At 48.1% G+C, this 27,533-nt stretch overlaps 1 protein-coding gene across 28 annotated transcripts; it reads left to right on the top strand.

Moving 5' to 3' along the window:
• Window positions 1-27,533, top strand: LOC129050314 (putative golgin subfamily A member 8G). Of its 28 annotated transcripts, none has more exons than XM_054532219.2 (23): window positions 1-169; window positions 1,868-1,987; window positions 2,574-2,633; window positions 2,822-2,902; window positions 3,757-3,795; window positions 4,054-4,101; window positions 4,190-4,274; window positions 4,370-4,479; window positions 5,517-5,603; window positions 5,710-5,817; window positions 6,013-6,100; window positions 6,489-6,589; window positions 7,012-7,116; window positions 7,255-7,365; window positions 8,429-8,504; window positions 8,936-9,027; window positions 9,597-9,694; window positions 9,777-9,877; window positions 9,967-10,122; window positions 17,946-18,027; window positions 19,942-20,063; window positions 21,011-21,164; window positions 23,170-27,533. In XM_054532219.2, exons 1-23 carry the CDS (start codon window positions 86-88, stop codon window positions 23,216-23,218), a joined length of 2,157 nt encoding a protein of 718 aa, XP_054388194.1. In that variant the 5' UTR covers window positions 1-85; the 3' UTR covers window positions 23,219-27,533. The 28 variants fall into 28 exon arrangements, 21 of the variants coding, with proteins under 21 accessions (XP_054388194.1, XP_054388195.1, XP_054388193.1 ...); XM_054532220.2 differs by having other exon boundaries at window positions 5,986-6,100; window positions 7,012-7,080; XM_054532218.2 differs by having other exon boundaries at window positions 5,986-6,100.

Raw genomic sequence — 27,533 nt, 5'->3', positions numbered from 1 at the left:
CCTGGTTACGCCTCCTCTGGCTCAGTCGCACAGCTACCTGGTAGGTGACTGGAGGTGTTGATCAGTGCTCCCTGGGATTTTGCTGATGTGGCCCCAACCCCGCCTCCCTCCCCACCCTGCGATGGCAGAAGAAACTCGACAGAGCAAATTGGCAGCAGCCAAGAAAAAGGTAAAAACCCACCAGGTCACGGCCCCCCAACCCAGCCACAGATCCCCTCCAATGACAAGACTGCTGCCAGAGTCCATACCACTTCTGAGGCACACCAGACTGGGACCCCCACCCGGGTGCCTCTGGGCTACCCCCACCAAAGTTTTGTCAGTCAGCCCCACCCCTTCAGCAAGCAGCCCAGTCTCTACCCTCACCAATCACCCCAGGGTGACTTTGGGCAGGTGAATCCTGGGGCTCCCCGCTCCTTTACTGTGCCCTCATCTCCTGCCGCCACAAGCTTGACCTCCCTGGGCTCTTTGGGCTCACATCTCCAAGGACATGGGTCTCACAGCCCCAGGCCCCACCCTCACCAGTCATCCCTGGGTGACTTTGGGTTGGTGACTCCTGGGGCTCCCTGCTGCAGACTCTGCCCTCCCCTCCTGCTGCCTCAAGGTGGACCTCCCTGGGCTGTGTGCACTCACGTCTCCAAGGACCTGGGTCCCATCTCTGTTTTTCCCTCCCCTATCATGGAGCGGTGACTCGGACATCATGCTGATGTGGCCCCTCCCCCTCACCAGGAGGAGTGGAATGTAGTGATGTCACAGTCCGCCTAGTAACTGTCATTACTGCAAGACTGGCCTTTGATCTTACAACCCAGTCCCCTAAGCATTGTCACCCCATTTCTAGTTCCTCTGGTCACAGCACAAATTTCCAGCTGGAAGGGGAATGGAGACTGGGACCTAGGAGCAAGAGGTTTCAGGCTGCCTCACTCCCTTAACATAGACATTGACAGTGGGAAAGGCCTACACTTCCCCTGTGAGCTCAAAACATTGACAGTATCTCTGGATGCCAATTGGAGAATGGGTTTGGTTTGTCTTGGTTTTCTCCCAGGCTTCTACTTTCCAGAGAGATTTTAACATTTTTTTCTGAGTTCTCCACCTCATATTCTAATTCTCCATGGTTCTGGGACCAGACTGCCCTTCAGTCAGTGGTCTGTGAAGTGAGATTTCCTCATCTTCTGTGGAATAGATCTTGGGAAACTGAACTTGACAGCTTGAATCTTCCTTATATTATGTAAACCTGGGGTACTTTGAGTGCCACAGGATAAATATGGGACATCTTTCTGAAGCATCAGTTTCCCTTGATTCTCTTGAGATCAAGAGAAAAAACATTAATGTACTTAGGGATGACAGTCACATAGGTTTCTAAGGGTATACCAGACTTCTCTCTGAAATGGCGCTTGGGTTGTCCCCTTTCTGATAAATTCCCAGATTTAACAGAAAGGCTGCCTTCTGCCAGGAGGACACGTTGATATAAAAGTTTGAGAGGTACTGGTGTGCTTCTTCACACTAACAGACGTGTGAGGATGTATGACTCTGAACAACATGGCATACAGTTCCTGCCTACTTAATGTTTACTTTTCTACCTCTGCCTCTGGTTTTGGTCCCTGGCAGCTGCTGATTCTTGGCAAAACCCCAGAGTTTGGAGTCAGAAGACTGAGTTTCAGAGTTCCTGTGTCACCTTTTTCTTTTCTTCTTTTTTTTTCCAGCCATTATATCAATCTCTCTGAGTCACTAAATGATTGTGACAACACCTTGTATAGTTGTTGGTATCATTAAATCAGATGGTGTATAAGAGTATTTTATAAAAACTGTAAAGGAGGATGTGGCTGTAAGGGCTGATAGTTCTCATGAGTATTACTGCTCTTCTTTCTGACAGTTAAAAGAATATTGGCAGAGAAACAGCCCTGGTGTTCCAGCAGGAGCCAAGAGGAACAGGAAAACAAATGGCAGCATCCCTGAGACGGCCACTTCTGGTGGTTGCCACTCACCTGGAGATGTGAGTCTTGGCTGACCAGGTTCCTGGGGACAGGGGAACCAAGGGGCAGAAGAGGGTAATTGTTAAGATTGTGGATGGACTGTTGGGTACCAGTGAAGAATTCTAGGTTTGAATCCTATGTCTTTGTCTGGTAGGGATATGATTTAGGGCAAGTTGCTTGACCTCATTGGGCCTCTCTTTTCACATCTGTATAATAGAGGTGGTATTGTTTCACTTCCATTTGTGAAGTTTAAATGAGATTTATTATTGTTGTTTTTATGTTAATCCCTAGTACATGACCTGCTGTAAACACCCAGGTCACCCAGGATATGGTCATTGCTGTTTGATTTTCCTCATCCCCAGTCTCAAGGGGAAGCCAGGACAATGAGAACAGTCACTTGCCATCAGGAATCACTGAAAGGGCCCCAGGGTGCTGTGGTGGGGAGATAAGAACCATGAGAGAAGTTGGCACAAAGGAGTTATGGGACAAAGGGTCCAAGACAGGCAGAAAAGAAAATTGTGCCAGTTGATGGGGAAGAAAAGAAGTCAGAGGGCTTAGATACTGAGGGGGACAGAACATCTCCATGTGCACTCTCATCTCTGGTAGTCAGCAACAGATATCCACGGGGAAGGCCCTACATCATCTGCTACCCTGAAGGATCTGGAGGTAAGAGGCTCTGGGCAGAGGTGCAGTGACCCTGCAGGCCAGCCCTCCAACCTCTGCCCACAGAGGGGACTGGGTGCCCCTCTGCCAGCTGAGACAGCCCACACACCACACACCCCAGCCCTAATGATTGTTCTCTGTACCCCTCCACCCACTCCTCCTCCACCTTCTCCTCTCTGCATGCACCTCAGAGCCCGTGCCAAGAACTAGCAGTAGTCCTGGACTCAAGGTCCGTAAAAATCAGTCAACTGAAGAACACCATCAAAGCTTTGGTAAGAGTCCAGTGGGGTCCCCTGATTCCATGCTGCCAATCCTGGGCTCCAGTTTCCCCTTGGGGCCCTGAAGAAAGGGGATGGGGCCCCTGGTGCCAAGAGCAAATAGGGAGCTGGGGTGCCCAGGCCTCACCTGGAGGGACCCCAGAGCATGCAGCATGGTTCTTTTTTGCTGCCCTCTTTGCCAACACTTTCCTCTCCAGACACCCCTGTTCGAGTCCTTGCTACACATGCCCTGGGCTTGTTGCCTCTCGGGGAAGTGCTAGCCTGACTGGTTGTCAGGGGCCCTGTATTTCTGCCCATGACTCAGTCCCTAATTTGCTCTTTGATTCTTGACAAGCCACCTCTCCTTTTTGGGCTCTTGTTTCCAGAGGAGGTAGTGAGTAGCAAAGATCTCTGTTAGCTCTGAGTGTCTGACATTTAAAGGCCTCCTAGAATGGAAACCTCAGGGCCAAGGGCTCCTGTCTGTCCTTTTCCACCCTAAATCTGCTGTGAAGAACTGTACCTGGCCCGTACATGCTCAGTAAATATTTATTGAATGAACGCACTTTTCTAAATCACAAGTTGGCATAAGGGGGGGCCTTTCTCAAACTCCATCTCTAGAGGTTTATGTTACTGTCCTCTCAAGAGATTCCAGATTCAGACCTTGAGTTCTGTGGCTGTGGAGAAAAGCCAACAAAGACCCAAATCCTCTGTCCTTGGGAGCTTGAGGAGAGTTTACCAGTTCGAGTTCCCACTGGGTCTGAGAACTTTGCCTTTAAAATCCATTCCTGGCCCCTGCCTACCGCTTCCTGGTCTGGGGAATAGAGTTGAGGGGGCCACCCTCCGTCAACTTAATGTGACTCTCCCCACAGAAACAACAGAAGAAACAAGTGGAACATCAGCTGGAAGAAGTAACATGATTTCTTTGTTTGTTCACGACATGACTGCTGGGGAACACTCAGATGTAGAGGCCCCGAATCTCGTCTCACTCACTTCCAGCCTGGGGAAGAAGGCTCACCCCCAGATTCCACCCCACCCCCACAGGATCCCTGATAACCTGGTCTCATGGGTGGGCCTGTCCTGGGGCAGTGGTGGCATTCTGGGGCATGTCTGTTGCTGTGCCATCTCTGCTTCTGCCTGGTAAGAGCTCTGTCTTCCTCTTCCTACAGGAAAAGAAAGCAAACAATGAGAAACAGAAAGCCGAAAGGGAGCTAGAGGTGAGTGGAGGGTGTGAAGTTTCCTCCTGTCCTCTGGAGAATGTTTCTTTCCCTCTCTTTCAGCACTTGCTTGGCTTTTCTCCCAAAGTTTCAAATCCAGAGATTGGACATACAGAAAGGGAAACTAAATATGGACCTGTACCACATGAAACGTTCTCTGAGATACTTTGAAGGTGGGAATCTGGGCACCCTGTCATCTTTCAACCTGGGACTTTGACGGGTCTTCAGGGGGAGTCCTTTGGGCCCCATCTCAACTCTCTTATTACAGAAGAGTCCAAGGATCTGGCCGTCCACCTGCAACATTCATTGCAGCATAAAGGAGAGTTAGAGCGGGCTCTCTCTGCTGTCACCGCCACACAGAAGAAGAAGGTGGACAGGGTGAGTCCAACCACCTGCCCCATCCCCTGGGAGCCTGGCTTCACAGATGGAAGAGTGAGCCTAAAGGTCCCTGCTGCAGGATGGAGTGTCCTGCCCAGAAGGCAGCATGGCCATTTCTCGCTGCTTTTTTGTATGGTTGTTAGCGGCAGCCTGGGGCTGAGTCATCTGCTGTGGGTGAGCTGGGGGGCACTCTGGGGAGTGAGCACTGGACACAGAGCTTGGAGGCCAAGTGCCTGCCCTGCCCTTACCTGGCTGTGGTCTTGGCCAAGTCCTAGGTGGGGTATTGGGTACTTGTACTGTGAAGGCACAGAAGAGTACATTTAGTATGTTACCATTTCTGTAGAGAGAGGAAACATGTGTGTGTGTGTATGTGTGTGTACATATTATGATAATATACATAAAACATGTTTGCAGGGGTTCATAAAAACTCAGAAGAGAGCAACAGGGTGGCTAGGAGATACTGCCCTTCTGTACCTTCTGAGTTTTGGATTATGTGAATGTATCATCCTTTCAAAAAGTGAACAAAAGATTAATTTTCCCCTTCCTATCTGTGCCCCCACCCCCAGCAAGAAAAATGGGCTTAGAGAATTGGATAGAACTGAGTGTTTAAATCCCGGCTCTGCCTAAGTGATCTTAGGCAAGCACTTAACCTCAAATACTCCATGTTTTTTCATCTATACAATAGAGGTAATCATAGTAACTGTCTCCTATGGTGGTTGTGAGGATTAAATGGGATTGTTAGCATGGTACATGGTGAAGCATTCCACAAAGGTTCAAACAGTGGTAATAATAACAGTAATAACAATAGCAATATTATCTGATGTCTCTGGGCCTCTGTTAGCCAGCTATAAATTCCATCTCTTTCCCTGTCCCTTCCAACTTTACTGAGTTCTTCAAAAACTAAACCACAGGCTTGGAAATGCCTTGATCTTTACTGACTGACTTGTATATTGGGCCTAGCCCTGGCCCTTTTCAGGGGCACAGTGTGGAATGGCCCGGGCTCCCCAGATTGAAACTTCTCACTCTTCACCATCCAGTTCTCCAGCCGCAGTAAAGCACATATGGAGTGGAAGTTAGAGCAGTCCGTCCGGGAGCAGGCACCGCTGAAAGTGCAGCTGACACAGGTGAGGTTTTCAGAGGGAGGGATGTAGAAGGAAGATGACCCCAGGTGGCCAGGAGCAGGTGAGGACCATTGACAGCCCTTCCTAACTTCTGTGACCATTCTTGCAGTTGAAGGAGTTGCTTAAACAAGTCCAGCTAGAAAGGGATGAATATGCTCAACATATAAAAGGAGAGAGGGCCCGGTGGCAGCAGAGGATGAGAAAAATGTCACAGGAGGTGAGATCTGACCCTTCAGCACCCCCACCTTAGATAGGTCACTGGATCTTTCTGGGCATCTGTAAAATGGGAATAGTACAGCCAGAGGTGGTCCTGGGTCTGGGCTTTGTGGAGGTGGAGGCAGAGAGGCAGATGGTAGCCTGTCCAGCCTCCAGCCCCTCTCTCCAGGGCCCTTTCCCCCTGTGTTTTGGGCAGGTTTGCACATTGAAGAAGGAGAAGAAGCATGATAAGCATCGGGTAGAGAAGCTGGAGAGGAGCTTGTCCAAACTCAAAAACCATATGGGTACGATGGGGCTGGCATGACCTGGGAGAAGGACTGGCATCAGAGGGCTGTGAGGGTGGCTTCGAATGCCCCAGGGAGGTGGGTGGATGGAAGGGCTTTGAGGCAGAGGGAAAGAGGTCTGTGCCAGGAGACAGCAAGTCTTGTCATCTCAATGAGCCTCAGTGTCCCCATCAGCAAAGAGGGCCCATTGCCAGCCACCCACAGTGCTCTCCATCTGAAAGTGGTTTGGAAAATTGGCTACCATCAGGGTGCGAGGAATCATTAGCAGCGAGGCCAAGTTTGGGGAGCCTGAGAGGATCTGTGGACCAAGAGGAGGGTTTTTCCTTTATTTATTTATTTTTTATTTTTTGAGAATCCACAGGCCCTTATTGTCTGCTTCCTTTCTCAGCTGAACCCCTGCCCCCAGAGCCCCCAGCAGTGCCCTCTGAGGTGGAGCTGCAGCACCTGAGGAAGGAACTAGAGAGAGTGGCAGGAGAACTCCAGGCCCAGGTGGAGAACCATCAGTGCATAAGTCTCCTGAATGAGGGGCAAAAGGAGAGGTTTCGGGATCAGGAGGAGAAGCTTCAGGAGCAAGAGGAGAAGCTTCAGGAGCAGGAGGAGAGGCTTCAGCAGCTGGCTGAGCCACAGAGCAGCTTCAAGAGCTGGTGCATTGCCCCAGCTGGGGAGCCTGTCTTCCTCCCTAGCCCTCCAGGCATTTGTTTCCCCACCTGTAAAATGGGGCAGTGTAGCCCTCACATGAAATGTTAATTCTAAAGGCACCTGTGAGCAAGAGCCCTGCTCTGGTGGCTGTGGGAGAGAGGGGATGATTTTTCTAACCTGCCTCCACCCTTCCCGGTGCCATGGGAGGCAGACACCAAGTTCTGGGGTCTCCAGCTGCAGTGGGTGGCTGCTGATTGCTTCTCTCTATCCAGAACAAGGAGAAAAAGAGTGTACTACAGTTGGAGCAGCAAGTAAAGGAGCTGCAGGAGAAGCTAGGCAAGGTGAAGGAGACGGTAACCTCCACCTCATCCAAGAAGGTCTGGGAGGCAGGCAGCAGCCTCTGGGGAGGGGAGGTGCCAGGCCAGAGGCAGCTCCAGCCTGGGGGCAGGTGACCCCAGCACCCTCCAGGGCAGTCCTGTGTCTGTTTCTTGCTTCCTGCCCTCTGACTTTTACAGGTGGGTAGCCCTGGGCTCCTCCCAGGTCTGGACATCATCATCCCAGCTAGAGGCATGGAGCCCCCCAATCACAGGGGAAGACAGAGTGGTATAACAGGCTCCTTATGCCAGGTGCAGTGGCTCATGCCTATAGTGCCAGCACTTTGGGAGGCTGAGGCAGGGGAATCACTTGAGGTTGCGGGTTTGACATCAGCCTGGCCAACATGGTAAAACCTCATCTCTACTAAAATTACAAAAAAAAAAAAAAGAAAAATTAGTGGGGCATGGTGGCGCATGCCTGTAATCCCACCAACTCAGGAGGCTGAGGCATGAGAATTGCTTGAGCCCAGGAGGCGGAGGTTGCAGTGAGCTGGGATTGCACCACTGTACTCCAGCCCGGGCCACAGAGTGACACTCTGTCTCAAAACAAAACAAAAAGTCTCCTTAGATTAAAACTGGATTCCAGCCTCAGTTCCACTGGTCACCATTCAAATACTTCACATCTCTAAGTCTCTGTTTCTTTAACTTCAAAAGGAAGTTAGCATTTTCCTTACAGAGGTGCTGAGGATTAAATGAGATAATACATGGAAAGCGTTAGGCCTGTAGCACACTTAGCAGATGGTGGTTGGCTCCCACTACTTTTCTACCAGTCTGTGGTCTACAGTTGAAATGGTGAGAAGAGGGTATGAGATTTGAGGCTGGGGAAGGAAGCATGGGGTTCTAGGAAAGCAAGGCAGTCACTTAGGCCTGAAGTAAGGGGCCAGGGGCCTGGGCAGGTGACAGAGACCCACAGTGCCCTCACTACCCTATTAATGGGCCCAGAATCTAGAAGCCAGCCACCACGTGCCCTCATGCCCAGGGTCTTCCTGGGAGCTGAAGAGCCAAGAGGCTCAGAGTCTGCAGTGGCAGCCAGACCATTACCTGGGTCACCTGCAGCAGTACGTGGCCACCTATCAGCAGCAGGTGGCCGCCTATCAGCAGCTGACCTCTGAGAAGGAGGTGCTGCACAGACAGTGACTGCGGCAGACCCAGCTAATCAACCAGCTGCAGCGGCAGGAAGCTTGGGGCACTGTGGTGGCCAAGATGACCCGCCAAAAGTTGCAGGAGACCCAGGGGAGGGAGCTGTGGAGGACAGGGCCGTGAGGGGGATGACCTGGCAAACTCCGTCCCTTCTCACTCTTTCCTGGCCCCTTAGGAGCACCTGGAAGCTGCCAGCCAGCAGAACCAGCAGCTAACAACCCAGCTGAGCCTCATGGCTCTCCCTGGGGAAGGTACGGGAGACCACTCAGAGGAAGAGAGAGAGCCCCAGGAGGAAGGGGGGACTGTTAGCAGCATAGGATTGAGGAGTTGGAAGAGACCTTTAGAACAGCTGCTAATTATACCGACCGGGTGCCTGCACTAAGTTCAGCATCAATATGGTGACCTCCTGGGAGCGGGGGGGCCACCAAGTCGCCTAAGGATGGCTGAACTGGCTGAGGTCAGAAAGGGAGCAGGTCAGAACTCCCGCACCGACCAGTAGTGGGAATGTGCCTGGGCAGTATAGCAAGATCTTGGTTCTTAAAAGTAAAAATAAAGAACAGCAGCTCATTCCTCCCTGGGGAGGGGCTGGCTCAGGGTTACACAGTGAGGGTGGAGGCAGAGGTGGGCCCACCGTACCTCCCTTGTTGGGTTGTCTGAGGACCACTCTGGCCAACTCCCTCAGGATATGGAGGAGGACATCTGGACAGTGAGGAGGAAGAGGCACCTCAGCCCATTCCGAGCATCCCACAGGACCTGGAGAGCAGGGAGGCCATGGTGAGCCTGACTCCACCTGAACCCATTTTGCCACCTTCCTCTGTGGTCCCTCCAAGACCCCTTTATGCTCTTAGTTTCCCTGCCTTCTGATTTCTCTGGACCCTCACCCCTTCCGGGAGCCAGTGGTCAGACACCATTTCACCTGTGACCAACACGTTCACTCTCTGAGGCCCCAAGGGAAGGGGCTGTGCTCCACCTGCCTGTCCCATTTGTTCTGTGTATGCCCCTGCAAGAATGGTCACATCTTACCCTCAGGTGGCGTTTTTCAAGTCTGCTGGAGCCAGTGCCCAGGAGAGGCAGGCATGGTTATGAGAGCAGGTGAAAGAGCAGAGGGTGTGCTGCCAGAGCCTGGCTCACCCAGTGGCCTCGGCCCAGAAGGAGCCAGAGGCAGTGGTCCCAGCCCCCACAGACTGGGGGCGAGTCTGTGAGTGGGGAGACCCAGCGGGCCCTGCAGGAAGTCATGGAGAAGCTGGCCCATGCCAGGACTCACCTCCAGCTTCTCCATGATTTGAAAATGCCACCTGAGGGCAGGTCGCTGCCGAGATGTGACCCCATTATTTTGGCTCCAGAGCGGCTTTATGGACCACCTGGAGGAGAAGGCAGACCTGAGTGAGCTGGTGGAGGAAGAACTTGGATTCATCCAGTACTGCAGAGACAGATGCCATCCGTGAGTGGGAGGCCACAGCATGGCACGGGGAGCTGCAGGGCTGTTGGAGGGGCCCCAGCATCTGAGCCCTGTCCCCCCACAGGAAAGTTCATCACCTTATCACAGAGCCAGGGGGCAGTGCCAAAGATGCGGCACCTGGAGGAGGACATCATCAGGCTGGCCCTGGACAGGGAGGAGATGAAGGTAGAGTGTGCAACATCTCTGTGGGGGTGGGGGTGGGGGTGAGGGTGGGTGCAGGCATCGGCATGACAGCTGAGCACCCCTCCCTCCAGGTGAAGCTCCTGGAGCTGCAGGAGATGGTGATGCGGCTGGTGGAGACTACAAAAAGGGGTACAGCAAATTCCTGGCCGCTGCCCAGAACCCTGCTCATGAGCCCGGTCCAGGAATCCCAGCCCCCCAGGAGCTTGGAGCTGCCCACAAGCATGGTGGTGAGTAGAGCCCTCAGGCGAGGTGGGCAGGCAGGAGCAGGGGGTCTCGCACTGTGCTCAGATCCCCACCTCCCTCTCTCCAAAGATCTTTGTGAGGTGAGCTTCACTGACAGTGTGGAGTCTGTGCAAGGAGAGGCCAGGGTGGGTTCTCCCCATGACAACCCTACTGCACAGCCAATCATGCAGGACCACCAGGAGCACCCAGGCTTGGGCAGGAACCACTGTGTGCCATTCTTTTGCTGGGCTTGGCTGCCAAGAAGGAGATAAATATCACTGTCATCCAAGAGCTGCTCAAGAAATTTTTTAAAAAGAAACAAAGTTATTGGTTAATCTCCTACACAATTCATTTACTTCATTTGAATGTTACAGCCACTCATGATTATTTGTGTTTCTAATTTATAGTTTAAGTTTCTTTGTAAATAGTTAAAAGAGAGTTGGACTCTGTGGCTTTCACTGATGTTCACTCTGGCATCCTTTAGCAATTTTCTTTTTCAATTTCATAATTGTAGGTCATTAGCATGCATATTGAGTTTGCCCTTATGTGGTGGGAGTTCAAACACACAAAGACCCAGTATTTGCAAGAAACTATTCTCGCTGGTTTGGAATAGGCTGCCATGTGTTTTTAATGTTATTGCCGCATGTATATTCATTACAGAATTCAGATAAAATTTGCTTACGTTCTGCTATTGTTTGATCTCATCTTAATCACAGTGAGCTCTTCATTAGCTCAATATGTGGTTTGCCCCCAAGTGTGCACTGTTTAATACTTTGTAATATGCCACCATGAGTACTGACATTTAGAGTTGTCTAAAGGCCGAGAACTGGAAACAGCCTTTCCTTCATTTTCTGTGTATTGGTGATGGGAGTAATAACATTTTGGGGGAGCTTTTTAAATCTCACAGAAGATGAAAGTGGCCTTCTCTGGCAGGTATGTGCAGGATAGAGTGTGTTTCATTTGTTCTGGTGCCAGGAATTAGTGCTGTACTATGGTAGTTTCCTTAGGATTTGTATGTGCTCTGGGCTCATGAAGATATTACATCATGAGCTGCAGCAGTTGTACTCTTTTTCGATCACCTAAAAAGGGATTATTTCTGAGGAATGAAAGGTTCCCATCGTTGACGGTGGATGTGGAAAACCTTTCCTAGCTTAGAGCATTTGTATCTACAATACATTTTGAAGTCAGAGTTCATGTTCCCTGTTTTAATCGCATGACTTCCTGTCCCAGTACACAAAAGGGTGCTGGTTGGCATTCTTCTTAATGTATTTAGTAAAGATCATAAGAAATCCTTTAAGAGTTCAACTGTCCCTGGAACAGGCATACAGACTCTGGTCAAGAATGAATTAGAGTGAAGGAAAGCTGTGTGACACCTGGCATTCCCCTGTTCATGGAGCTTCTCTGAGGCTTGAAGACTGATTTTACCATCTAGACGTCTCTAGCTAATACCTATTCTTCAACCACGTTGGTTACTCTGACATAGGAATTTACTTCTTTTCCTCGAGTGGAAAACACTTTAAAAATTAATAATGAGGCCGGGTGCGGTGGCTCACGCCTGTAATCCCAGCACTTTGGGAGGCCGAGGCAGGTGGATCATGAGGTCAGGAGATCAAGACCATCCTGGCTAACACGGTGAAACCCTGTCTCTACTAAAAATACAAAAAATTAGCCCGGCGTAGTGGCGGGCGCCTGTAGTCCCAGCTACTCGGGAGGCTGAGGCAGGAGAATGGCGTGAACTCAGGAGGCGGAGCTTGCAGTGAGCCGAGATCGCGCCACTGCACTCCAGCCTGGGCTACAGAGCCAGACTCCGTCTCAAAAAAAAAAAAAAAAAAAAAAAAAATTAATAATGAACATTATTATAAACTAATATACGTGAGAGTACTTAGTTGAAACAAAAAAGAGTTGTAGTAAACAGTATTATACTATCTTTGAAAATCAAAGAGAAGTTTATGCAACTTAAAATGTTTACAAACTGCAGTGCAATCTACTGTTTGTGAATGTCAGTGTATTAGGAAATGTGTCTATACAATCACACAGTTATATTTCCTCACAAACTACGAAGAGTGAAATATGTTTTTGTAACTCTCAGTTTCAGTTGGGGACATATTTTGTGCAGTATTTATGTGATTGTGCCTATGCATGATGAATGAATGAATTTCAGTCATACATTGCCTAAATCATAACTTGATGATGCTTGGGAAAGACTCAACAGTTCAAACTTCATGAAGTTCTAATGTCTGTGTTCCAAAACACATGACATTATTAGGATGTAGGGAGATATGTATGTGTGCTCCCTGGGGTGGGGATTTCTAGTTACTAGACCATCTCCATTTTTAGCATTTGGCATCCTCATGACAGGACTTAAAGTCCTGTTCTTGCCTTTTATTTTCTGAACTTGCCGCTTTTGCATTCTTTGAGTTCAGTTTAAAGACAAGTCCATTTTAAACCCTTGGGCTAGAAATCGGACCACTGTTAATTAGCCACATTATTTGGTCTAATTTTTTTTCTTTATCATTCTGAAACTGGGTTTATCTAATACATTGATAAATTATTTCAAAGGTAATTTTATCATTGAAATCACTTCACTTTTACCCTGACAAATATCAATGACTAAGAATGACCTTCGGATAGGGTTTAGCATCTGTAACCAATCTGACAATAACGTGTTCATCAGGTGCCTATGGATTAAATCACACATTGGCACATTGAAGCTAAATGCCAGTCTGGAAAATAAATTTACTATATTAACTGAAATAGCACTCTTTGTGGAGGTATTTGTCATATGTTTAAGAAAAAGCTAAAAAGAATGGAAATCATAGGCCAATTACTTAAGTCTTTCTTCAAAGTGCATGCAGTCTTTTGTGACACCTGATTCAGCCGAGAATTTGTGCTCTTCCTCATTCAGTATAAGGCAGCTTTCAATTTGCTTAGAAGGCAACATTGGAAGGTTAGAGTTCATCAGAAACATAGAATTTTAAAATGTGAGTTCAACTGAATAAATTTGAATTTCTGTAGGAAGAATCAAAACACCTATTTAAAGATTGCAAATATAATATTTTTAAAGTATTGGATTAAATCTGATAGGTTTTCCAGAAATGAACAAAAATCAGCTCTAAACAAAAGCTGATTTATAGAAAATTTGAAAATGTAAATCAACCCTATCCATAATATAGTTTCTCTAAATCTTTATCTTAAAGAGTCATTTTAAAATAGTACAACTATTAAAAAATGTAACTGCTCTCTTAATGTTCTGAAATAAAACATTTAAAATATGAATACTGTAGTTTAAAAGAAAGAAATGGTGGGAAGGAAAAGTAGAGAAAGAAATGCCAGTTCCAGTCCAAAGCTTTATTTGCCAAGTGTTCTTGGAATTAATTTTTCCAATTTAAAAATTCTTGTAAACAGAATGTATAATGGAAATACTGAAAGAATTTTGCCTAACATGGCATTATTTGCTGCTGGTGTGATGCTACTGTAATGTAATAAATTATTAAGTTGTTGCAAAGTGCTGTTTTTGTCTTAAAATTTTATTTTGCATGTCTTGAAAACTATAGTATTAAAGGAATTGATACTGCGCAAATGCTGGGCATGCTTGGCATGAGATAATCTGTTTCATTTTTACAAAATTGTAATATATGCAAGGGTTTATTAAAAGAACACAAAATAAAAAAGTTATGGGATAAAAAAAGTTATGGGGTGAAAAAGTTACAGGATAAAAAATGTAAAAAATTGTGGCAAAAAAGTAGAAAAAAGTTTTATGAAAAGTTACCCAAAAAAAGTTATGAAAAAGAAGTTATGGGATTTAAAAAAAAGTCATTGGAGCTGGGAACGGTGGCTCATGCCTGTAATCCCAGCACTCTGGGAGGCCAAGGCGGGTGGATCACGAGGTCGGGAGATCGAGATCATCCTGGCTAACACGGTGAGACCCCGTCTCTACTAAAAATACAAAAAAAAAAAAAAAAAAAAAACCAGACATGGTGGCAGATACCTGTAGTTCCAGCAACATGGGAGGCTGAGGCAGGAGAATGGTGTGAACCAGGGAGGTGGAGCTTGCAGTGAGTCAAGATTGCACCACTGCACTCCAGCCTGGGCAACAGAGTGAGACTCCATCTCAAAAAAAAAAAAAAAAAGTCATGAAATAAAAATAAAAATTAAAAGCAGGCCCCTATAAGCAAAGCCTGGAGAAGTGGGGCTGGAGTCTCCACTGCCACCATGTCCCTACCACCCCTTCCCAGTCACCCCTTTACAATTAGGGTAGCAAGACAAGACGTCTGTCTAATGGGGAAAGACAAACTGACCCTTTGCCACCTTGACCAGGGCTGAGTCCTTAAATTTCTGGATGATGATGATTGTTATTTAAGAGCCAGAGGCTGGTGGAGTCGGTTTGTTTGGAGGAGGCCTCGTGGCCTCCATACTCGCAACTTTTCCCTCTGGGGGCCTCCAGTCTTCCTATTCAGAGAGGTAGCTGAGGCAGGACAGTGGGACTAACTGTGGACCAGGAGAGGGCACGGGCTGCTAGGGTAACCCCCCTTCCTCAGTGTACATACTGTGTCTGTGTAACATTTTGTATATTCCAGAGGGTAGGGCTGCCCCTGTATCATACCTAGCGGAGGTTGGAACTGGCACATGGGAGGAAGTTCTAATAATTATTTGTGGCTGGGAAACTTATTTATTGCTAGCACTGGACATAGGAAGGAGGCAGGGATAGGGTCGTGGCTTCCTGGTGGTGTGATCACAGCTCACTGCAACCTCCAACTCCCAGGCTCAAGTGATCCTCCCACCTCAGCCTCCCAGGTAGCTGGGAGTATAAGCATGCACTACTATGCCTGGCTAATTTTTAAATTTTTTTGTAGAGAAAAGGTCTTGCTATGTTTCCCATGCTAGTCTTGAACTCCTGGCCTCAAGTGATTAACCCGTCTTGGCCTCCCAAAGCACTGGGATTACAGGCATGAGACATTGCTCCTGTCCATAAGGTTTTCTCTTTATTACTGTTTTGTTGTTGTTTCATTTTGTTTTGTTTTGTTTTTTGACAGAGTCTTGGTCTGTTGCCCAGGCTGGAGTGCGGTGGTGTGATCTCGGCTCACTGCAACCTCCGCCTCCTGGTTCAAGCAATTCTTCTGCCTCAGCCTCCCGAGTACCTGGGGTTACAGGCACGAGCCACTGCATCTGGCTAATTTTTGTATTTTTAGTAGAGACAGAGTTTTGCCGTGTTGACCAGATTGGCCTCCAACACCTGCCTCAAGCAATCTGCCATCCTCAGCCTCCCAAAGTGCTGGGATTACAGGGGTGAGCCACTGCTCCTGGCTAAGATCCCATCTCTATTTAAATAAGAAAAGAAAATTCAGAATATGTGGAATACAGAACACCAAAGACCAAAGTTATTTACCTCTCCGAGGTAATCTGTGTAAACAATTTGAAATATATCCTTTCAAGTTCATACTTGCTATGCATATATATACATATACACACATACATTGACATATTCCCCCTTCCCTGCTGTCATGCTATTAGTCTCCTTTTTTTTGTAGAAATTGGACCAATTTTATGTTCTTTGCTGGCCTATATTTCTACTATTCAGTGATGTGCTGCAAAGATGGGTTTAAGTCAATTTATGCAGCTCTTCAATATCACTTTAAAAGGTTACGATATATGACCATATGAAGGTATTACAATTCATTCCAACAGTCCCCTTTTGCACATTTAATAATTTCCATTGATTTGCCAGGGAGAACATTCTCATGCCGTGGCTACATCCTTTTGTACGGCCATCCTTAATTATTCCCTTAAGATAAATTTTTAAATAAAGTTGCCTTATTTCTTAAAAAGTAGTTTTTGGTAGTTTATATGTAACACTGTAGGTTTATGTGTACTTGCAAATAGCTATAGTGCCAGTAACAAAGTGATAACATTAAACTCTTTCACTTATGCCAAAAATATTTTGATTTAGCATTTCATTAAGTGCATGATTATAGTCTCTATATCTTTCGATTTACCTTTCTATCTTTACAATTTTCAGCCGAGATACTTAGAGGTCATGTAGTAAATTAAGGTTTTCTTTTTTAAATAATCTCCATCTTTCTAAATTTGGTGAGTCACAGTAAATTATTTTTGGGTTGTTGAAAGCTGTGTCTCTGTTCTAAATATGAGCCCAGAAATCATGTCACTTACACAATATGCTTTGTCTTCCAACATCAGAGTGTCTGGTAGAAGGTGACTGTTCTTGGAATTTAAAAAATCTAAACAGGACAAGACAAGAATCTGGAAACTATTTCTGTTTCTGATAATATGGTTGAGTAGGTAGACATGCTGGATAGTCCTTGCAAAGACATACTTGAACTTGCCAAAAAAAAAAAAAAAAATCCAGAATCTCTAAGAATGAAGATGAAGTGAAAATCAGAAGGGCTACTGCAAGAATAATGGTGAAGCAGCCCCAGTTATCAAGGGACATGTGCATGTGTTCAATAAAAAGTTTCAAACCTAAAAAAAGTTGAGAAAAATAATGTAATTGCCCTACATATACACATCATCAACAATTTTTCATTCATGGCATGGACAGTTTTTTGGTTTTTGTTTTTTTGTTTATTTTTTTAAAGGTGGGATTTTGCTGTGGTTGCCCAGGCTGGAGTGCAGTGGCATGATCTTGGCTCACTGCAACTTCCGCCTCCCAGGTTCAAGAGATTCTCCTGCATCAGCCTCCTGAGTAGCTGGGATTACAGGCACCCGGCACCACATCCTGCTAACTGTTGTATTTTTAGTAGAGATGGTGTTTCACCATGTTGGCCAGGCTGGTCTTGAACTCCTGACATCAGGTGAACCACCTGCCTCATTCTCCCAAAGTGCTGGGATTACAGGCGTGAGCCACCACACCTGGCCACAGCCAGTTTTGTTTCATTTATATTCCCACTTCATTTTTGTACATTCCTTCTTCCTCTGAATTATTTTGAAGTAAAACCTAAACATCTTATCATTTTTTAATTACCTTATATGTATCTGTAGAAGACAAGGCATTTTTAAAAATAAATATATTCACAATGCCACTAAATACCAAAAAATTAATATTCTGAAAATAGCCACGAATCCAGAGTTCACATTTTCTTGACTTTCTCATAGGTGATTTTTTTTCTTGGTTATCTATTTCAATCAGATAACTGTTTGCTCATATTTAATTCCTTACTGAGCAATGTCTAAACTTAAACTGACATAAAACCAGATGCTCTGACCAAATGCTTAGTGTAAGAAAAAACTTCAAACTGCAAGAGGATGCCCTCCAAATATAGAAAGGACCATTGTTTTAAGAGGTATGTTAACTAAAATGTGGCAATGTAAGGAGCAGAAGAACCTTTAAGTCAGAAACTTACAACAAGTCAATTTCACAGTCAGTTTCCGTGTCCTTCCACAACAACCTCTGGCATCTGTTTTCTCTACAATGGAGGTAACAATAGCAGCTATTTCAGAGCAGGAAAAGGCTTAGAGCAGTGCTACAAGAGGGTCATGGCTATATAAAGTTTAGCCATTTGTATATTGTAACAAACCAACTTTTTTTTTGTCAATAATAGATTTCTTTTGGAAAAGTTGTGAAGCTGTTCCTGGATTTAGCAATTTTATATACTTTCTTTTTCTTTATTATTTTTTTCCTTTCCCTTTTCCTGAGACAGAGTCCCGCTCTGTTGCCCAGTCTGGACTGCAGTAGTGCCATCATACCTCACTGCCACCTCCACCCCCGGCTCAAGCAATCCTCCTACATCAGCCTTCAGAGTGGCTGGGACTACCCGCGGGGCCCACCAGGCCCGGCTAATCTTTGTGGTTTTTGTTTTGTTTTTCCATTAAGGGACTGGGTTTCGGGCCAGGCGCAGTGACTCACGCCTGCAATCGCAGCACCCCAGCAGGCCGAGGCCGGCGGATCACCCGAGGTGAGGAGCTGGAGACCAGCCCGACCAACATGGAGAAACCCCATCTCAACCAAAATAAATAAATAAATAAATAAATAAAAAAGTAGCTGGGCATGATGGCTCATGCCTGCAACCCCAGCCACTCAGGAGGCTGACGCAGGAGAATCACCCAAACCGGGAGGCGGAGGCCCTGCGTGCCAAGATCGCGCCACTGCACTCCAGCCTGGGCAACAAGAGGGAAACTCCGCCTCAAAAACAAAACAAAAACAAACAAAAAAAAACAGGATTCACCATGTTGCCCAGGTGGGTCTGGATCTCCTAGGCTCAAGTGATTCGCCGCGCTCAGCCGTCCAAAGTCCTGGGATCACAAGCATGAGCCATGAGGCCAGGCCAATCTACTCCTGTCTGATTAAAAATTGGGCCCAGCGTGGTTGTTCACGCCTGGGATCCTAGCACCCCGGGAGGCCGAGGCGGGCAGATAACTTGAGGTCAGATTGAGGCCAGCCTGACCAACATGGAGAAACCCGTCTCTACCAAAAAAAAAAAAAATACAAAATACAAATGTAGCAGGGCATGGTGGCTCACGCCTGCAATTCCAGCCACTCGGGAGGCTGAGGCAGGAGAACCACCCAAACCCGGGAGGCTGAGGCTGCGGGGAGCTGAGACCCTGCCACTGCACTCCAGCCTGGCCAACAAGAGCGAAACTCCCTCTCAAAAAAAAAAAAAAAGAGAGAGACTGGGTTTCACCATGTTGCCCGTGCCAGCCTAGAAATCCTAGGCTCAAGCGATCTGTCGCGCTCCACCTTCTGAAGTCCTGGGATCACAAGGGTGAGCCGCCACACCAGGCCCATGTGTTCCTTTCTGATTAATAAATTGGGCCCGGCGCGGTGGCTCACTCCTGCAACCCCAGCACCCTGGGAGGCCAAGGCGGGCAGATCACCTGAGGTCGGGAGTTTGAGACCAGCCTGACCAACATGGAGAAACCCGTCTCTACCAAAAAAGAAAAAAAATAAAAAGCTGGGCATGGTGGCTCACGCCTGCAATCCCAGCACCCGGGGAGGCCGAGGCGGGCGGTTAACCTGAGGTCAGGAGTTTGAGACTGCCCTGACGAAGGGAGAAACCCCGTCAGTACCAAGAAAAATAATAATAATACAAAATTATCTGGGCATGGTGGCTCATGCCTGCAATCTCAGCCACTTGGTAGGCTGAGGCAGGAGAGTCACCCAAACCCGGAAAGTGGAGGCTGTGGGGAGCTGAGACCGTGCCACTGCACTCCAACCTGGCAACAAGAGCGAAACTCCACCTCAAAAAAAAAAAACAACAACAACAACAAAAAGCGAGACCGGGTTTCACCATGTTGCCCAGGCCTGTCTGGAACTCCTAGGCTCAAGCGATCCCCAGCGTTCCGCCATCCAAAGTCCTGGGATCACAAGCGTGAGCTGCCACGCCAGGCCCATCTATTCCTTTCTGATTAATCAATTGGGCCGGGCGCGGTGGTTCATGCCTGCAATCCCAACACCCTGGGAGGCCGAGGTGGGTGGATCACCCGAGGTTGGGAGTTTGAGACCAGCCTGACATGGAGAAACCCCATCTATACCAAAAAATAAAAAAAATAAAAAATAAGCCATTCATGGTGGCTCACGCCTGCAATCCCAGCCACTCGGGAGGCTGAGGCAGGAGAATTGCTTGAACCCAGGAGGCAGAGGTTGCGGTGAGCCGAGATCGTGCCACTGCACTCCAGCCTGGGTGACAGAGCATGACTCTGTCTCAAACAAACAAACAAAAAAATCAGGAGTATTTATGAAGCAGCCAGGAGCTGGATATGTGTCCAGCTTGCATCTTTGTGATGAGCATTTGATAACCATTGAGCTTAGCAATAGAGTTACGTACGGAACTGGTACTTAGATGTTTTTCTTTTTCTTTTCTTTTTTTGAGACAGTGTCCTGCTCTGTCACCCAGGATAGAGTGCCATGGCACGATCATGGCTTACTGCAGCTTCAACCTTCTGGACTCAAGCTATCCTCCTGCCTCAGCATCCCAAGTAGCTGGGACCACAGGTGCACACCATCACACCTGGCTAATTTTGAAATTTTTGTAGAGATGGGGGTCTTGCTATGTTGCCCAGGCTGGTCTCAAACTTCTGGCCTCAAGTGATTCTCCCACCTCGGCCTCCCAAAGGGTTGGGATTACAGGTGTGAGCCACCGCACCTGGCCTGTGATTGCTTTTCTTAACATGGTACTCTGCCATTATATTCTCTATTAGGAATTTGATATGCTTAGAAGATATAGTGAGTTGCCTGTTTACTAACATGAGGGTCCTTTCGGGTAGTGTCCACCACAGGAAACATTACTATTTGGGTTTTGTGACCCATGGCAAGGACCCAGCACTCACCTTTCCAGACCTCATCTGGTGGCCTTGTCATCCTGGAGCTGAAGCTGCATGCGCACAAGCAATCAGTCACAGTGTATCCGTGCAGGGTCCCAACCCACTCCAGGGTTCATTTTGGGATGGCTTCCCCTCCCTCAGCCCGGTCTCCAGCCCCATTGTTCTCCAGGCATGCCCATCTCTGTCTCCACGGTGATCATGTGTTTGCAGGGAGCCATCAATATCCTCTTCTCTTACGCTTTCTGAATGGGAGAGTCAATCTCAACCAGAAGCTAGCAGGGACTTGGGTGGACAGGTGTCTCACACTGGATGGGGGAATCCAGGTGGGAGGGGAGGGTGGGCTTGCTCTCATTTGTGGGTGGGTCATGGGATTTGCTATGAAGCTGGAGGGAAAATCTGGACCCCTAAAGAGGGGTCCCTTCCCTTCCTAAGGGAAGGCCTTAGCTTCGAGACTGCAGGAGGAGCTGGGTAGCCATTGGATATGGCTAAAGCACACGAATCATGACCATGGTGCACTGTTTGGACAGCAAGTCAGTGGCCCAAGGAGAGAGAGGTTAGTGATGGGAAGCGTCCTGGGACTCACCAATGCATCTTTATATTTTTCTCTTTAAACATTAGGAGAAGGCTGGGTGCTGTGGCTCACACCTGTAGTGCCAGCGTTTTGGAAGGCTAAGATGGGCAGACTGCTTGAACTCAGGAGTTTGAGACCAGCCTGGGCAACATGTCGAGACCTCATCTCTACAAGAAATTTTAAAATTAGCCAGGCATTGTGGTAGGTGTCTGTGGTTCCAGCTACTCAGGAGGCTGAGGCAGGAGGATTGCTTGAACCTGAGAAGTTGAGGCTACAGGGAGCTGTGATCTTACCACTGCACTCCAGCCTGGGCAACTGAGTGAGACCCTGTCTCAATCAATCAATCAATCAATCAAGAAGTATTAGGAGGAGAATGTGTTGATGTCTCTTTTCTGTCATAAGCTTGGCTCTCTAAAAGCCTTTTCTTCCCAGGAGGACAAGCTGGTGTTTTATGAATCTAGGACTTCTTGCCTGAAGCTTGTAAAGTGCTAGATGGAATGAAAACAGCTACAGTAAGAGCAGGCTCTTATGCAACCTTGTTACACACAAGGCATTGCTCTAAGTGCTTTGCAGGGGTTGAGATGCACTTGAATAGCTGAGGACAATCTAGGGGTGGGGTTTCCAGAGGCTGTTAGGGGAGCGGCCCCCAGCCTTCCTGGTGGAATCCCTGAGCATTAATCACACACATAAGTTTCACTCCACAAACTTGGGTTGTAAAAACATTACGATCTAGCCAGGCGCAGTGGCTCATGCCTATAATCCCAGTACTTTGGAAGGCCAAGGCAGGAGGATTGCTTGAAGAGTTCCCGACCAGCCTGGGCAACATAGCAAGACCCCATCTCTACCAAAGAAAAAAAAATGGCAGGGTGTGTTGGTGTGCACCTGTAGTCCCAGCTACTTGGGAGGCTGAGGCAGGGAGATTGCTTGAGCCCAGAAGTTCAAGGCTGTGGTGAGCTATGATTACACTACTGCACTCCAGCCTGAGCAACAGAACAAGACTCTGTTTTTTTTAAAGCCATAATCCATTATTTTTTTCTAAATTAAATGGAATGTGTTGTGAACCACAATCATTTATTTTGTTTACTTATTTATTTATTTTTGAGATGGAGTCTTGTTCTGGTGTCCAGGCTGGAGTGCAGTGGCATGATCTCGGCTCACTGCAACCTCTGCCTCCTGGGTTCAAGCAATTCTCCTGTTTCAGCCTCTCAAGTAGCTGGCTGTGCACCACCACACCTAATTTTTGTATTTTTAGTAGAGATGGAGTTTCATCACGTTGTCCAGGCTGGTCTTGAACTCCTGGCCTCAAGTGATCCACCTGCCTCAGCCTCCCAAAGTGCTAGGATTACAGGTGTGAGCCACCGTGCTTGGACCTAGCCACAATTATTTAATACCAGGGCTCCCTGCCGTCGCTCTCCAGAGCTGCGAGAAGGTCTCAGGAGCATATTGGGTCAGGTATGTGTGGAAAGGCCCTCCAGGCTCAAATCCACACTGGGCCTGCTCTGTGCCCTGACTCCAAGCTCCAGGAGCCCTCAAAGGTGGCAGTTCCATTGCTCATGAGCCAAGCTTAGGGACCGGGGCCCTTCCTAGCAGCCAGAAAGAGCCTTATTCTTAGCATTTTTTTTTTAATAGAGACAGAGTCTGGCTGTGTTGCTCAGGCCAGAGTGCAGTGGTTCAACCTCATAACTCACTGCAACCTCAAACTCCTGGGCACAAGCCACCCTCCCACCTCAGCCTCCTGAGTAGCTGGGACTGCAAGCATGCACCATCACACCTGGCTAGTTTTTAAATTTTTAAATTTTTAAATTTTTAATTTTCTGTAAAGACAGTGTCTTGCTATGTTGCCCAGGCTGGTCTCAAACTCCTGGCCTCAAGCGCTTCTTCTGCCTCAGCCTCCCAAAGTGCTGGGATTACAGGCATGAGCCACCTTGCCTGGCTCTGTTCTTAGTACCAAGGGCCCTCACACCCCCTGTCTTTTCTTGGGACTCTGCCAAGTCCCAGGCTCCTTCTCAGGCTTGGGGATGGTATCCAAATCAGCACATCCACTTCCATCTCCCCACCTCTCCCCAAACCCTACCCTCCGGCATCTAGAGCCATCCTGAAGTTTCTCTTCTTGAGTCTAGTCCTCCTGGGTATGCTTGGGGACTGAAATGCTCAAACTGGCCTCACCTCTTGACACTGTAATTGTTCCTTATCTCCTGTTAAACAGGAACGCTGCTTTGTGTAGTTCAGTGCCTGCTGCCAAGTCAGAGCTGTGACCTCAATGAAAGTGGCCCAGCCACACCAAACCTCAGTTTCCATAACAGTCCTGGGATCCAATGTGGCTTTCACACTACATGTCACTTCACTCTATTATCTCCGACGGAAAACCAACTCAAACTGGCTTAAGCAAAAAGGGTTCTCACTGGGCCATATAACCAAAAAGTGTAAGCATAGGTGTGGCTTCAGGAATGGCTGGATCAAGGCACCCACATGTGGCATCAGAAGTCCCTCTCCTGGCTGTTGGTTTCAGTTTTCTCTGCAGGGGTTACACTCAAGCATTTGTTGCCTCCTCATAGTGGCAAGGTGGCTGCCCAGGACAAGAGGCTTATAGCCAAAGGCTCAGCTACTTAAGGATAAGTTCCATCAGAAGCCCAAGTTGAGGCCGGGTTTGGTGGCTCACACTTGTAATCCTAGCAGTTTGGGTGGCTGAGGTGGGTGGATCACTTGAGGTCAGGAGTTCGAGACCAGCCTGGCCAACACAGTGAAACCATGTCTCTACTAAAAAAAAAAAAAAAAAAAAAAAACCATGAAAATTATCTGGGCATGGTGGCACATGCCTGTAATCCCAGCTACTTGCAAGGCTGAGGCAGAAGAATCACTTGAACCTGGCAGGCGGAAATTGCAGTGAGCTGAGATCACGCCACTGCACTCCTGCCTGGGCAACAGAACGAGACTCCGTTGGCAATGACTGGGTCATCTGTTCGGTCCTGAACCGGTCACTGTGTCAGGTAGAAGCATTGTTTGATTGGCCAGGCCTGGGACACACGGCCATCTCCAGACCTAGGAATGGCATCATCTCTACCCAAACCCCGTCAACCAGGAGGTGGGGAGGAGCAAAACTTCAGAAGAAACTCCGGGCCCTGTCATCAAGCAGAGAAGGAAAGGAGGCCATACAGACTGAGACATCAAGTACCCACTGTGCCCTCACCACCAGCTCCCGCCCTGGCCAGTGCACTCCTGGACCATCTCTCCTCCCCATCTTGTTCACAGTCACCCTCTCACCCCAGCAGAGATCAGGCCAGGGGACTGGTGGCAAGTGAGTGAAGGGTTTCAGCAATGGGGGCCCCTACCTTCCAGGCACAGTGTAAGTGGGCCCCCCACACACGGGGGCTCTCCTGGGTTACACAGTGTCCTCCCAAAATTCACGTCCACCTGGAACCTGCAAATATGACCTTATTTGGAAATGGAGTCTTTGCAGATGTTGTCAGGATAAGATGAAGTCATAGTGTTTTAGGATGGGCCCCATATATGGTAGGACTGGGGTTCTTATACGAAGAGGGACCCTGGCACACAGATGCATACAGGGAGAGCGCTGTGTGATGAGAAAAGCAGAGATTGCAGTGATGCTGCCACCAGCCAAGGAGCCACCATCAACCAGGAGACGGGCATGGATCCGATTCTCCCCGCGAACCTCCAGAAGGAGCCAACCCTGCCAACACCTTTGTTTTGTACTTATGTTCCCCGCAGCTGTGAGACAATACATTCTGTGGTTTTAAGCTTTATGATAATTTGTTACTGTAGCCCTGGGAAAGGAAAAGAAGGGTAGACAGATACTGATCAAGTAAGCAAACAAATGCGAAATTGCCCTGTAATAAGTGAGGTGCAGGGTGCCTGTGCTGGGGAAGAATTCTCTGAGACTTGAAGTCAGAGAAGGAGTTAGCTAATGGGGCCCACAGGGGTCTGCACACGCAGCTCACAGCCCAGCTCTCGTTGGCCGAGTGTTTTCGCAGGGATTAGGAACTGAGAATGGTTTTGCAAGAAGAACATCCCAGGCCGAGGGGACGGCATGGGCAAAGACCATGAAGTGGGAGGCGGCCTCTGTGAAACCAACAAGCTTTCAGCCACGTGGGTCTCTCTGACGCCTTGCCTCCACCACAGAGGGCTTTAAAAAGCCCCGAAACTGGACAGGTGTCACTGCCTGTGGCAGTAGTGGCCATTTGGCGCCTGTGGTTTCAACTCCACCCGTTTCACATGTCTATGTTACCAGACTGGCCCCTGAAGGGGATCTGCCTGCCAGGCCCTGACCTGCTGAGCTTTGGAAACATCCTCGCCAGTGTCCCCTGACCTGCGCCCCGCCCTGTGGAGTGAGGCCTGGTTGCCCAAGCTGGCTGGGCAGGGCTGTTTGCTGCTTCCAACAAACATAGGAGAGAATGTATTGCTGCTTTTTATTGCCAGTGAGAGCTCCGCGAGGCCTGGCCCGAGATGTGGCTGGCGTGAGGGGTCCTGGACCTGCTGTGCTGGGGATGCACCCAGTTCTGTGGCGCTTGGTCCAACGAGGACTCGAGCCCATTGGGGACGGGGCCTCAGGCTGCAGGGGCAGGGCCCTGAGCCGCCTGGGGGTAGGGCCTCAAGCTGTCTGGGGATGGGGCCTCAGGCCGGTTGGGGGCAGGGCCTCATGCTGCAGGTGCGGGGCCTCAAGCCGCCTGGGGACCGGGTGATCTCTTGGGGAGGAGGTTCTGGAACTGCTGAGGAGGATCACAGTGCTTTTGCTTCCTCTAGGAGACCAGCTGCACAGGCTGGAACATGCCATCTCTATGCCTGTTTTCCCATCGATAAATCCAGAGACATTACTCTCATCATTTCTTCCTCTGTAACACAATATTCAAATATGTAACCCCTTGGTAAAGCAGTTGTAAGAATTAAACAAGAGGAATTGCGCTTTCATTCAGCAAATATTTTTTGAGCAGCTACTAGACGCCAGGCACTGTTTTAGACGCAAGTGATACTTCAGGAAACATAGACAGACAGACAGACATGCCCTCCTGGAATTGGCATTGTAGAACAAGGGTCCGCATCCTGTGGCTCACAGGCCAGATCTGGTTGACCATCTATTTTTGCAAGGACGTTAAACTAAGAATGATTTTTGCATTTTGATTTTTATTTTATGAAAAAAAATTGGGGGCTGGGCGCGGTGGCTCACGCCTGTAATCCCAGCACTTTGGGAGTCCACGGTGGGTGGACCACCTGATGTCAGGAGTTCAAGACCACCCTGGCTAACATGGGGAAACTCTGTCTCTACTAAAAATACAAAAATTAGCCGTCATGGTTGTGAGCACCTGTAATGCCAGCTACTTGGGAGGTTGAGGCAGGAGAATCACTTGAACTCGGGAGGTGGAGGTTGCAGTAAGCCGAGATCGCACCACTGCACTCCAGCCTGGGCAACAAGAGTGAAACTCTGTCTCAAAATTAATAAAATTAAAATAAAATAAAAAAGAGTGGCCTCTGGATCAATAGCTCAGTATCACCTGGACATTTGTTAGAAATCCAGACCTACTGAACCAGAGTCTGTATTTTAGCAAGACCCCCAGGTGATCTGTGTGTACATTAACGTGTGAGATGTTTTTGTAGCAACATGCATGGAACTGGAGGTCATTATCTTAAGTGAAATAAGCCAGATACAGAAAGACAAATATTGCATGTTCTCACTCCCAAGTGGGTGCTAAAAAATGCATACACATGGCTCCACAGAAAGTGGAATAATAAACAATGGAGATTCAGAAGAGTGAATGTGAATTCTGGCGGTTCATCCACCACTGTGAATCATGAGAAATAGTTTAATGGCTGCCAGGTGAGGTGGCTCACACCTGTAATCTTAGCGCTTTGGGAGGCCGAAGCAGGAGGATCACTTGAGCCCAGGAGTTCAAGACCAGCCTGGGTAACATGGCAAGACCCCATCTCTACAAAAAATGCAAAATATTAGCTGGGCATGGTGGCATGCACCTGTAGTCCCTGCTACTCAGGAAGCTGAGATGGGAGGATCGTTTGAGCCTGGGAGATAGAGACTGCAGTGAGCCATGATTGCAGCACTGTACTTCATCCTAGGTGACAAAATGAGAACCTGTTTAAAAAAACAAAAATAGGCTGGGCGCGGTGGCCCACGCCTGTAATCCCAGCACTTCGGGAGGCTGAGGCAGGTGGATCACCTGAGGTCAGGAGTTTGAGACCAGCCTGGCCAACATGGCGAAACCCCGTCTCTATTAAAAGTACAAAAATTAGCTGGGCATGGTGGCGGGCACCTGTAATCCCAGCTACACAGGAGGCTGAGGCAGGAGAATAGCTTGAACCCGGGAGGTGGAGGTTGCAGTCAGCCGAGATTGAGCCTGCACTCCAGCCTACTCACAGAGGGAGACTCTGTCTCAAAAAAACACAGCAGCAACAACAACAAAAAGAAATCACTGAATGGGTACAATGTATGTTATCGGGATGATGGAGATCCTAAAAGCCCTGACCTGACTATTACACAATCTATGCAGGTAATGAAATTGTATTTGTACCCCATAAATTTATGTAAATAAAAAATTTTAAAAAGTG

This window comes from Pongo abelii, chromosome 16 (assembly GCF_028885655.2).
Source record: "Pongo abelii isolate AG06213 chromosome 16, NHGRI_mPonAbe1-v2.0_pri, whole genome shotgun sequence".
NCBI lineage: Eukaryota > Metazoa > Chordata > Mammalia > Primates > Hominidae > Pongo > Pongo abelii.
The sequence above is the reverse complement of the archived record's forward strand: the minus strand, read 5'-3'. Positions and strand labels throughout refer to the sequence as shown.

Coding starts and splice junctions, on each gene's coding strand:
- LOC129050314 (XM_054532218.2), top strand. CDS start 86: ATGTGGCCCCAACCCCGCCTCCCTCCCCACCCTGCGATGGCAGAAGAA. Junction 5,818..5,985: donor TGAGAAAAATGTCACAGGAG/GTGAGATCTGAC, acceptor CCCTCTCTCCAG/GGCCCTTTCCCCCTGTGTTT. Junction 9,878..9,966: donor TGGACAGGGAGGAGATGAAG/GTAGAGTGTGCA, acceptor CCCTCCCTCCAG/GTGAAGCTCCTGGAGCTGCA.